Source organism: Psittacula echo, assembly GCF_963264785.1.
Source record: "Psittacula echo genome assembly, chromosome: 2".
NCBI classification, from domain to species: Eukaryota; Metazoa; Chordata; class Aves; order Psittaciformes; family Psittacidae; genus Psittacula; species Psittacula echo.
Genome location: NC_137737.1, coordinates 148,077,600 through 148,090,275, shown reverse-complemented (window position 1 = coordinate 148,090,275; position 12,676 = coordinate 148,077,600). Strand labels below are relative to the sequence as shown.

Here is a 12,676-nt window from a genome sequence, read left to right as displayed (position 1 = left end):
TGTCACTGTAATGGAGTTCAAAAACTGACTGGATTACGTTTTTCAACAGATTAATTCATAATCGCTAAACTTAAAGGGAACAAATTTTTGTTTGGAGTCAAACATGGGTTTTTTACCGCTTCAGCTGTTCCTTCCATCTAAGTTATTGACAAAGTCATATTCATTCAGTGTAAACAGGAATAGATTTGCTACATCTGTATGTGTTCAGTCTCCCTGTTTCCCAGTCTATGGGTACATCCAAACTGAGATGCTGACATCCAAACTGAAATGCTGGCTGCTAAAGCCAATACCTGTGTGACCCGAGCTAAAGGGGTTTATTTTCAGCATCTTTGAAAGTCACCTAATTTATGGAGTACTGAAGGATGAGCACTGGTTTTGAGAGTTAGGTGACACAGGTTTTTAGGTAATGGATTCCAGGTGGATGTCTACAAAAAGATCAAAAAATCAATCTCAACCCCTTTTGCCTTAAATAGTTTCTGGAAGCCTGGAAGAATCCTGTGCTGGCTCATCCCTGAGCAGGGGAGAAGTCAATTGCAAAAATTTCTCGGAATAGTATGGGGCAAAGAAATCAAACCAGCATACTTGGGTAGGACAGCATTTCTGATAAATCACAAATGGTTATCCTTACAGAGGAATATTCTGTAAAATACCTAAACACTCAAGTCCTTATAATGGAAATTAACAGATTTCTTTAAAAAGAAGAAATGGCAAGATGTGAACTAAGGAATTTTAGAGAAAAGATGGCAATAGATGCTCACAGAGCCTGGACTCTAGTTTTGCACAGATACTGCTCTTGGTAAAGCTGTTATGAAGTGCCTTGAAAATAGTGCTGCTGAAAATACTCACCTTATCTGTGGTTTTGACAGAAACACTGTTGTTCTTCTCCACTCCTCTGAATACTTCCCTTGCTTTCACTTTGAACTTAAAAACGTCAGTCTGCTTTCCCTAATTTAACCTCCTTCACCACAGTGCCCTTTTATAATTTACCCATCTTTTTGTTACTCAGTCATTCCCAGTTTCTTCAGCCGAGCTCACACGATGATCTGAATGGTTTCCTTGAAATCTTCTCTCACAGCATTTTCTTAACTCCTTAAGCTCACAGTGCTCCTGCCCTTTTCAATCCACATTGTCGCTCTGTAAGTCATGGGTACAATCAAGGGGCAACAGCCAGTTAAGCAGCCACAGTGGTGTACATTGGAGATACACTTTTAACCAGGGTGCTTAAATGTGAAATCCTTTCTTGGTTGAGCTCTGTCAGGTTTGTGAAGGCTGGCAAATTTGCCAAGCACATGAAAAGCAAAAGCAGAATTGATCTTGAACTGCTGAAATAATACTGAAAAAAAAAGGGAAAATGCTGTAATATTTGCCTGCATAAAGAGAGGAATATAAAGTATGAGTGTAAAAGAGAGATTTTTGAATACATTAAAAATCATTTGGGAATCCTACATTCACTTTCCCTATACACACTGGAAAAAAGCATTGGAAGAGGCTGAGAAGAGATCTAATCTGACACCTCCACTCTCACAAAGGGCTCAGACTCAATTTCTTTTCCCCAAGAGAAGGCTAAGAGGTGAACTGGTTCTTGTTTATTCCATATATAGGTACAAGTAGATCAGCTAAAACTGCTTCTCAGCAAGCAGAAATAGCTGTTGAGATCAGTGGCATGACAATGACAAGCGTGAACCAGAAGTGAGATGTGAGTTTGCAGCACTGGGAGTATCACTGAAACATTTTAGATAGGGGAATAATAGATTCAATGTCACTTGTTTGAATGTCTTTCTTAAAAACTTCCCTATACCTCAACTATGAGGTCATGGCTTCTGTGCACAGGAATGGATGCCAATGGATACTTACAGCCTGTCAAGTAGTAGTTGGATGGCTCTCCTGGCCTTATACTAGCTATATTTCTTATGTCACCTATTCTTGTTCTTTTCCCTTGTTTTACTCATTGGACCATACTGAGATTGTCAGCAGTCAGATCCTCCTCTTCTCTATTTGCAGAGCTTCCAATGCTCTGATGCTGGACAAGTAGAAATAATAATGGCGCTGAGGGTTGATACCAGTTCAAAGAACTCACTTGGGATGCAACTACTGAATATCCATTTATTTATTACTTTCCTTTTTGTTTTCCTTTTCCACAGTGAAATACATGAGAGAAGCAACCCCCTATGTGAAGAAAGGCTCCCCTGTTTCAGAAATTGGGTGGGAGACACCTCCCCCTGAGTCTCCCCGCCTGGGTTGTGCCTCTGCTGACCCACTGTCGCAGCTTTCGCTCTCCATCCACAGAGACAAGAAGACGATACCGCTCAAGATGTGCTACGTGACACGCAACATGGCCGTGTCAGACCCTGAAAACAGGTAAGCAGGGGATTTACCTGGCCCTGAGATTTGGCCTTTTCAGCATTGGGGTGGGTGTGCAGGAGCTGGTGATGGGCTCTGGACATGCACAGCAACCCAGTGAGGGTGGGTGGTGGTGTCTGAGCCACATGGTGCTGGGTTCAGCTTTTGAATTGTGTTAGAGAAACCTTTCAGTGCAGTAATCCAACATTTCTATTAGAAATAGAATCTCAGGGATTCGTTTTCATCCTGATAAAGTGTCTGCTTTTGAAGTAAAAGACACTGTATGCAGTAATTGGTTACATCCTTGGGGCTGGCTTAATCTAATTGCACTAAATTACATTTTCTTTCCTTTTTCAATGATTATTATTTTAAGAATGGCCTGTTTTGTCCATTCAGTTCTGGGCATGTAAGTCAAGGAGAAAAGTTCCACTTACAAGACACTAATGGGGAATTTCTGTGAATTCTTGGTTTGGATTTTTTTATAATGCTAAAAATAGGATGAGCTCTTACCAGCTCTTATTTATAACATATGTGGAACAGCTGCACCACACCAGCACACTCTGATCCCTGCTCTCCCAGCTGCTGATATAAAGGGACCAGTCAAGTCAATAACACAGACTTGATTCTTCCGTCCAAATAATGGCCTTTTTGTTTTCCTACAGTGTGTTGGCTTGCCCTGAAGCTGGGTGTAATGCCTTTGATTCTCAGCACTTACAGAAGGATAAGGGAAAAAGGAGAGAGCAAAATGGGGTTCCCTTGTAATCTCATACATTGCAATTCAGAAACTATATCAGTATCTGTGTAATTTTCATTCTTTTCTTTTTTTTTTTTATATTTGTCTGACTTTCTTTTAAGTTCCCCCCCCCCTTATTGTTTAGTATTGTTTTCCTTTGCTTCTGCCTTTCATCTCACCAAGTGGTTACCACCATAGTCAGTGATAACCGGCCACAATCAGAAGTGCACTTTTAAAAGAGTAATTACCCAAGCAGTCTTTCTCAAGTTTAAATCAAGGTGGTTATTGATAGAGGTCACTATTTTTTTCATATATATATGAAATATATATGTATGTGTGTATATATATGTATGTATAGCTTGAGATGTTGAGGTTTGACAGCTGTACCACTAGTGTGAGAGTTCATAGTTCTCTCTGCCATAGAGTATATTATAAAAATACCCATGCAGGTCACATTTTTTGAATCAGCACCATGTAATGATGCTTTACACATATTGACTTCATTCTTTTAGCATTTTTCCCTGCTTTTCTTGAACTATATTGTAGTTCTCAGCTTCTGTCACTATCCTGGTCCTCAGCTTTGTTTGAAGGCCAAGGGGACTGATTCAGAAGGACACACTCATTTCTCATAATATGTCTGCGACAGAGCTGACTGTTTCAAGGAGTGCTACAAATATGTGTGTTCTTAGGTGTAACTAGGAAGTAACATGTGGGAGAGTCATACTGCTTGTTGTCATGGTTTTAATTTTTGTTGCTGTCACGTCCTGTGGAAAGAGTGACTTCTGATTTTTACTGCAGTCCAACACCATGTAGAGTACAGTCTAAGCCAGATTTTTCCTTCCGAGCACACAGTGCCTCCCCATCATGCTAGCAGCATCCCATTGATTTGCATCTTTACCTATTTCACGTTTTTTTAACAATTCTGAGTACTGGAACTGATACTTCTTAGCAGAAATGCTTTAACAATGCAGCCACCCGTTTGCACTGGAATATATCAGTGGTGCGTTGACCCTGGCTGGATGTTGGGTGTCTGCAGAGCTGTTCCTCTGACATTCTCACTCCTCTCTCTGGCTGCAGTTGTTCCTTTGCAGCAACTTTTCCCCTTCTAAAATGTGTTGTCCCAGAGGTTTTACCACCATTGCTGCTGGGCTCAGCCTTGGCCAGTGGTGGGTCCGTCTTTGAGCTGTGTGAAAGTGGTTCTGTCAGACCTCGGGAGAGCTTCTAGCAGCCTGTCAAAGAAGCCACCCCTGTAGCCCCCTTGCTGCCAGAACCTTGCCATGCAAACTCAATATATTATCCCAAGATGGTAAACTGATTCCACAAAAATAGTTTGATCTTCATTCACAGCAGAGCCCAAACCATGTCCTTACATGCTTATGACACTTCTGTTTCATAACCCAGTGACCTGACACACATAGATCTTATAACTGATGGTGTCACTTTGCTGGATGGCTTTAAAGAGCACTGCTGACAGGCTGCCAAAGCATGTGCTGTCCATAAAAGGACTCCTCAGGACTACAGCTGAGCTAATTTTCCTCTAAGCCCAAGCGTGGACATAGAAAACATGAGTTTTCCAGCACGGATATTACTCCAGTGCAGGCTGGAGATCATGTCATAGAAGGGTTGTGGGACCAGGCTGAACTGGTTTGGTGTTTAGCATGAGAAGATATCTGTGTTAAAGGACCCAGAAGGAAATAACTACTTGTTGGCACTGAATCATCTCCACTTGTTAGGAAGATGGAGTGAAATGTGGGTTTAATGGGCTTAAAGGAAGCTACACATATGGTTTTCCCACTAGAGCTGGTAGCCCTGCATAGGATTTCTGCTTCTCTTTGAGGAGTGGCCCCAGTTATGAGATTCTATGTCTACTCTGTGGTGGTTTGGGAGCAAAGTTTGGTTCTTTTAGAGCCAGCAGTTCTCGGATATCTCTTTCACCTAAGCTGTCTGTGGGTTCACTCTGAAGGAGGTAGGGGATTGTCTTGCCTGTTACTTGATTAAAAAAGCTGTAAGGTACCAAGAGGAAGATATTTAATACAAACCAATGTCAAACTTAATGTATAGGATTTTTCTTTTTTAATAGTACAAGCATGGTAACAGCAGAAAGGATGCAGAGCATCTTCGTGGCATCTATGTCGTTCTCCTCTAGACACAGGTACCATTGTTATATTTCAGGCTGGAAGAAACTAGGTTAAAATAACTACTACTTAAATCTGTCCTTTTACTCTATTTCTTGGGGGTTTTAACCTGAATTTTTACTGACAAGTGTCTTTGGTGGCAGCATTAAAGGTTAATGTCAGGCTGAAAAAGAGGAGCATCCCCTTCCAATGAAAGGGCATGTGAGAGTGGTCTCTGCTAATAATATCAATAAGCAGTAAATCTTACTGCAGAATAAAAAGCTTTTCATCAACTTCTAATGTTGATATTAAGGAATAGGAAAAAAAAAATAGGTCTCTGAGGTGAAATTTGTTCTGTTGGTGCTTCTAAAGTCTTGGGACATAATACAAAGGTACATACACAGCACAGGAGACATGACATTCCCTGGAGGAATAAGGCCATGCTGCATGGACTGAAAAGGTTTCTCATCTGCTTTTGAAATCACCCTAAAATCCTCCTTGCATTTCATTCAGCCAAAGCCAGGAAGTGTGGGCCTGATCCTGCCAGCTCTTAGTGTGCACAGATCACAGTTTTCCACTGCCAGGAGTCCAGAGCAGTGTGATCCTTACAGGGAACTTCAGCAGGGATCCAGTCTTAAGGGTCGAGTTACTCACTGGCAGGATTTGGCCCTCTGATGGGAAAGGTTTGCCTTGGTTTTGAAGCTAGTTAAAAAGAGCCAAGACAGATTCCCAGCAGCATGCTGCTGGCTGCCAGCTGCATGCAGTGGCAGCGCTGCAGCAAGCTCAGTGCAGCTTGTAAGACTTCACACCAGGACACATGGAGAAACAGATAAGGAATTTCCTTTATCTGTTGTCTGTTTCATGGTTGGAATGAGAATTACGATTGGAAGGTAGAATTGTGTTAAAGGTGATAGAAGAACTGGCTGGTATCAGTTCAGTATAGGCTCTGTGCATTGAGCTGCATCTGGGAGTTACCCAAGCTTCCCAAGATGACAGAGGTGTAAGACAGACTGAGATTTGTTTGTTCCAAAGGCAGCTACAGACTTAAACTGCTTCATTACTTTCATTAGTTTTAATTTTCTTTTTTCATTGATCCACGGAAAGAAGTACTTGCAAGATTTACTGCAAAGCTGTTGCGCTCCAAAACTGAACCTATGCACACATTCGTATTGACACATTTTTCTTTCATTATTTAATAACATGTCAGTAATGTGCAGTAACAGGGTCAGTGAGATATAACGTTTTGAATTGTAATTGACGTGTAAGCATTTATGCAAGCATAATACAGCCCTGTGAGATTCTGAAATGGCATTTCAAAGTATTAAATACAAAACCAAATTCTGGTGAATTTGGATGTATTGACTTCTGTTGCAGTAAGGCATGAAAACAAAAGTTGAATTCTTTTTGAAATGAGAACTGTGTTTCAGCCAGGTTTCATATGACATAGTAAAAACTAGTCCTTGTGCTAAAATACTTGATCTGTGAATGCTGATAACAAATCTAAGAAGTTAGCAGAAGAGCATGAAGATGAAATAAAGAGACAAACATCTTTAAGTAGAAGAATCTGTGACACTAGCGTAGGACTATATACACTATAAACACTGCCCAATGATTGACTTTATGAATGTTTTTCTGATGCATTTCTGATGCTTCCCATTTTCAGATGTGAGGCTAATTGGTTATTTAAGGCGATGTCTGGAGTGCTAGTGGAAACTCCATGCCTCCTCAGTAAAACTGCAAAAGATGCATGTAGGTTGGGACCTGCCAACACTCCCAGGTTCACTGCTGATCCAAAGCCCAACCATTTTTCTTCAAAAGGACTACAAGACTTGACATATTCAGACTGGACATTAGGAAGCATTTTTGTACCAAAAGGGTGGTCAGACACTGGAACAGGCTTCCTAGAGAGGTGGCCAATGCCCCAAACCTGACTGTTTAAGAGGCATTTGGACAATGATCTTAATAACATGCTTTCACTGGTCAAACTTAAAGTGGTCAGGTAGTTGGACTAGATGATCACTGTAGGTCCCTTCCAACTGAGATATTCTAGTCTAGTCTAGTCTATTCCGTTCGAAGAGGGAATGATAGCTGTTTAGCTCCTGCACCTCTTCAAGCTCATGCTGGTACAATTTAAGAGTGACCAAGGAGGTGGGGAAGCCAGTATTAGGCAATGGAGAAGAGTCTGGATGTCTCGTTGACGAACATATGGGCTGATGCATGCCTCCACCCTGCCTGTTTCCTGCTGGGTAAACAGGACCATACTTTGATATTTCCAGGCACAAGCAGCCACTGGTATACAAAGCAAAAGCTGGATTCTCCTTGAACAGTGTGGTTTAGGTGTGCAGTTTCACACCCAGGCTTTTTTCCCACTGATGAGGGAGCAGATCCCCCCAGTCCTGTACCTGTTGTGGGGCTGATGGCAGGCAGGGCGCTGCCACAGTGACCGTGGTACTCAGAATGAGTTATGGCTGCTCTTGTAGAGCTTAGGTCCCATTTGTCTTGGTTTTTTGCCTCTTGCCTCTTCAAGAGGCAGTTTGATAACACTGGGCTCAGCCAGTGGCACTGGCTACTGGTAAAAGCACAGATGGAGTGAGGGCTGGGCAAAGGCTAAGTTGGGGACCCAAGACTATGGTGATGGACTGTTTGTATCACAGCATGCTGGAACTGTGTCAGCCCTGGGTGGACACCATCAGTTCTGTGGGGCTTCCTGGGGATGTGGAAATCTTCTGTTCCTAATGGACAGTGTAGATTTAGCAGGACAGGCCTCTGGTTTAGGAAACAGGTCTTTTTTTTTGTTACTGTGTGTTGTAGGTGAGCAAAATAAAGACACAGGACTTATGTATGCACGAGGGATAGAGCAAAGGTAAAGATACTATAATGGGCACATTACTGATACAAAAAATATCTCCTTCCACAGCTCCTCAAGGAATTTGTCCCTTGCTCCTTGTGCTGTTACTGAGCTGCTCTCTGGCTGTAAATAAAATCCCTGTGAAATGGAGAGGCTGTACTTAATTTGCAGTGTTGTTGTGAGCTACAGCTGGAGAGCCTTGGATGAAAGGCATATAGTACTTAATTATCGTTGTTGGTACAGACATGTTTTACTATTCAAATATCAGTAAGTCCTTTGAAGAAGTCACTGAGCTGGCTAGAGTCAAAGTCCTCATTTATATCCTGAATTTTTGTTACTTTTTTTTTCCCCTGGTGGGCTGTTTATTATCTGTTTAGGTTACTGTTAAATTAGGGAAGAAATCAACAATCCAACATTAAAGCAACTTGAAAGGATGTAATTCAAATCCAGAAAAGAACAGAAATTACTATAATCAGGGTGAAACTCTGGTTGACTCTTCTCTCACCCTTAAATCACCCTGTTGTGCTATCACAGTGTGCACGGTCTGTTACAGAAGGATAATCTACCACTGTGATGCCCTTTATATCCTTGCCCACAAACGGTTGTGAATTTAAGATCAAGGTGAATGTGGGTTTTAACCTTAGCTCCTGACTATTTTACTGTTATAGATCCAAATCCTCCTTTGTGTAAAGTTGGATGTTTCTTGTCATGTTCTTGTTTGTTTATAGTACTGTAACTGCTTATCTGCCCCGAAATCTGCTCTTTACTGGAAGGGATGAATAAGTAGGCGGCACTTGAGTTTTATCTACTGTTCTCTCCTTTCAAGCTGACAGAAGTTAGGTGATTTAGCTAAAATGGCATTTGCAGCATCCCCTTCAATACCCTGAGGGTAGGAGAGGGAAGAAGTTGGGATGTGGGGGAGTGTGATAGATGAATGGCTGGGCATTGGGGAAGGCGTCCTCTCTAAGAATTGCATGGTTGTGGGACCCTCCTTCTTAGCCAGGATCAGTGCTTTCAGACATAGGGTTATGTGTGAGACCTGCAAGATTCCATTTCTTCTGTTATAACAGAGGGCAATCATTAACTGCTGGAATTAATTGGCTCAGGCTGGGCTGTCTGATAGTCCTCTATCATCTACATCATCTGCTTTCTGTGCAGCTCTGCAGTTGCTGGTACATTTTGGAAGCTGTAGTCATCAGTCTTGATAAGGGGCAGTTTTCCAACCCTGGAGGAACTGGAGCTCTGAAGCCTCAAGGAGAAAGGGTGAATTTTTTATTTTGGGGTTTATTTTTCATTATTGGGAATAGTTATTTTCTATCATGTGTGAAACTCCCCACCAGCCAAACAAGTCATCAGGTTTGCTTGGGGTTATATGAACTTCTTATGCTCAGCCTTAGTTCCTTCTCAGGCTTCTGGAAGGCCACTGAGATCAGACACCTCTATAGGACTGTCCCTTCTGTAGAGAGGAGCATTTTGGTCTCTCAAGTCGAATCAGTAGCTGAGCTTCTGGAAGAAAAACCCCACCCCAAACAACCCAAAGGCCATTTTCTCCAGAGCACCCTCAAGGGTATTCATTTACATAAACACATCAGCAAACCAAGTTGAACTTTGGATGTTCATTTTACTTGTATTTACTTCAGGCTTAATTTTTGTACTGTTAAATCATGCTAAAATAGCTTTCTAATGTCCTAGTGACCTGCCGTAGTCCCTGAGCAGCCTTTGAGAAGTGAATTGCTGGGGGAATGTGCCAGGATTTGGGGACACAGTGGAAACCCCTGAGTTTTCAGCAGGGTGTTTGAGATACGAGTGTAGAACTGGACAGTTAGGGCATGTCATCACTGACCTTCAGTGTGTGCAGGTCCTGGTGAATCTGGGATTAGTCACGTCTCATTTTCTTCTGAAACAAGTTGCATCTTTTCCCCTGACATAACGACATGGGGCTTTCTTCCCTCCCCATCCTTCTGGGCCAGACAGGCGAGCTTCTGGTGTCCTTCACATCTCTAGCACAAATCAAATAGGAATGGAGAAAGTTCCTGCACACATTACTCAAAAAAAGTGTCTGTGCATGCAGACAGATATGTGAGTGTAAATAAGACTCTGTATATGTGTCTGTGAATGGGATCGAATGCGGCCTGACAGGAATCAAATGTGTGACAGTGAGTGGGTGGCGAGGAAGGATGTGCGTGGTGGGGAGGTGGCAGTAGGGAAGCTGGCTGAATGCTTTCAGATGGCTTTTGATTAAAAAAACTTTTATCCAAGTCATTCTTTTCTGTGAAGATATTTAAATGATGAGTTTATGGAGGAAAAGAAGAGATGTTGGTGGGGTTTTGTGTTGTTATTTTGGGTTTTTCTTCAGACACTGCTTCAGTTACTTTTGAAATCAGAGAATTTTGATTGTTCCAACCAGCTCCAACTGTAGAAGACTGAGCTCAGGAAAAGAAATAGAAGCAAAGGAACTGGAAATTAATCAGGGGAGAGGGAATAATAAGAAGAAACTGCCTTGAGAAATGCATGGAGGGAATGGAGAAGAACAAATTAAGAAAAAGCAATGGGCAAAGAAGCCAACCGGCAACGTGAAGTGATGTACTTGGTGGAAGTGAACACTGCAGCAGATTTAACTAGTGAAAATTGTTGAAAAAAAGGGAGAAAAATCAAAGCACTGAAAAGATGGAAAAAGAGAAATGCTTCAAGAAATGTGTGGCAGACTAAAGGGCAAGGAAGAGCAGTTGTGAGTTCTGCAGGGCAGGACAGAGGAGGACAAACAGTTAATCATGTTTTATGTGTGTCTGCCTGTAAAGGTGTGTAAGTGCTGGCATCCAAGCTGCCACTAAATAATGTTGAAGAGCAGTTTTAACACCCTTGAGATTTGCCGAACAAAGAAAGCTGATATGCAGGGGTTTCAGTTTACTGCCATGCTCCTCGTCCCTACAGTCTCTGTGTTATGGCATGGAGCCAGTGACAGCCTCAAAACCCTTTTTCCTGCCTGGCTGTTGTCCTGTGCTCAGTGCTGGGCTTTCCCTTGCTTATCAGCAGGTCTGAAAATTGGATTTCAGTCTTACAGCTCTGGTGGCCTGACCTGCCATTAATCAACGAGCAAGGTTTTCAGCTGGTGTACTTGAAGCTGCGCCCTGTGTAATCACTTGTGTAGCAGCACATTGCAAATTACAGCCACTGCATGCTCCTCAGGGTAGGTTGCCATCGTAGATGCCCCACTCAGAGTTGGTAGGTACTGAGGATGGGCTTTAGTGCTTAGTTTGTACACACAGGCATTGCTATTTCAATACCCTGTGGTCAAGTCTAGCTTTCATATGTGTTGCTGCTGATGGAAATTCTGGTTTTCCTGTAGTAGGAATCGGGGAGAGTTACACTGAAGTTGTTACTTCGTCTCATCACTTGCATACAGCTTTTACTTCGATCTCTCAGTCTATTCAATGGGAAGATGAGTTTGCTGCCAATAGTGAAAGTGCCAGGAGGTGACCCATGCCTACCATCCCTGAAAGGCTGGCAGTGTCTCCAGGAGGTTGGCTCCAGGCTGTCCCCAGCACTCAGAGACCAGGAACTGATCTGCAAGGAATTTGGATTTTGACGTTGTGACTGTTGAACAGGCTTCTGTTCTGCTTCACTTGACAGCTAAGCAGTGATCCCTGGGATTTCTTGATTGTGGAATCCAAAAGGTAGGTGTATAAAATAATGAGACACTGAGACACAGACTACTAGATGAGATGGAACTGCTGTTTGTCTCTTCCAGCGAGATTTTCTGCCATTACTATTCATCCCCCAGACAGAGCTCATCTATCAGCAGCCCTGCTCATTTGTCCCATTTCCCGATTAGTTTTTGTCCATGCTTGTGAATCATGCCCCCTTCTTTCTCCTGAGTCTTCCTACAGCACTCCCTACCAGCAACAGCAACAGTGGTGTTCGTTCTCAGAAGACATCTAATTCTTCTCCAAGCCCATGAGATCTTAGATATGCAGCAGCATGAGATTCTTCACTCTCACCTCAATCTGAAGGGGTCATTTACCACTGTTACCAGCTACAGTTAGGTGCTCTTTGCTTAGCCCAGATGCAGCTCCAGCTGCACAAGGTTTGCCAAAACAATAGTTCTTTTCCCTAGCATTAATATACTTCCCCACGTGCTGTGAGAGTTGCGTTGTGGGTTTGTGGTCAGTGTATTGACTCCACCAGTCACTACATCTTCTGGTCTTAAAGTTTCAGGCAGCACCTTTTAAAGGTTAAATCAAATTCCTACCATGCCTCTGTTTGTTTTCGTTTTTCTTCCCCCCAAGTAGCTGACCCCACTGCCCCTTGAAACAGCACTTTCGTGGCTGTTAGGTGCTGATTCCGCTGTGCAGAAGGCTGGACTGCATATTCCTGTGTTACCAATACTCGGCACTATTGCAGCCAGAACATGAAAGAAAAATTCAAGCAAGAAAAAGAAAAGAGGGCTTTGGGGCAATGAGGGGAAAGAGTTCTGCTCCTTAACACCACAGGCATTTAAAAACTATGAAATTATTTTTGTAGTTATTCTGGGCAAAGAAGGAGGCAGAGTGTGATGTGCTCTGCAGATTGCTCAGCATTGGCACACAGCAGCATGAGCAAGTCCATTACAGAATCAGATCCTTTCCTTACTTGCATGCAGTG

General features: G+C 42.6%; 1 protein-coding gene across 1 annotated transcript in view; it reads left to right on the top strand.

Annotated features, from left to right (window-relative positions):
* The window catches only part of SNTB1 (syntrophin beta 1), a gene marked incomplete at its 5' end in the record, with an annotated part of 111,158 nt that overhangs the window by 53,877 nt on the left and 44,605 nt on the right, over positions 1 to 12,676 (top strand). Inside the window, one exon of the mRNA XM_080610731.1 lies at positions 2,142 to 2,358. Coding sequence (XP_080466857.1) covers positions 2,142 to 2,358 — 217 coding nt within the window. The remainder of the gene's footprint in view (positions 1 to 2,141; positions 2,359 to 12,676) is intronic.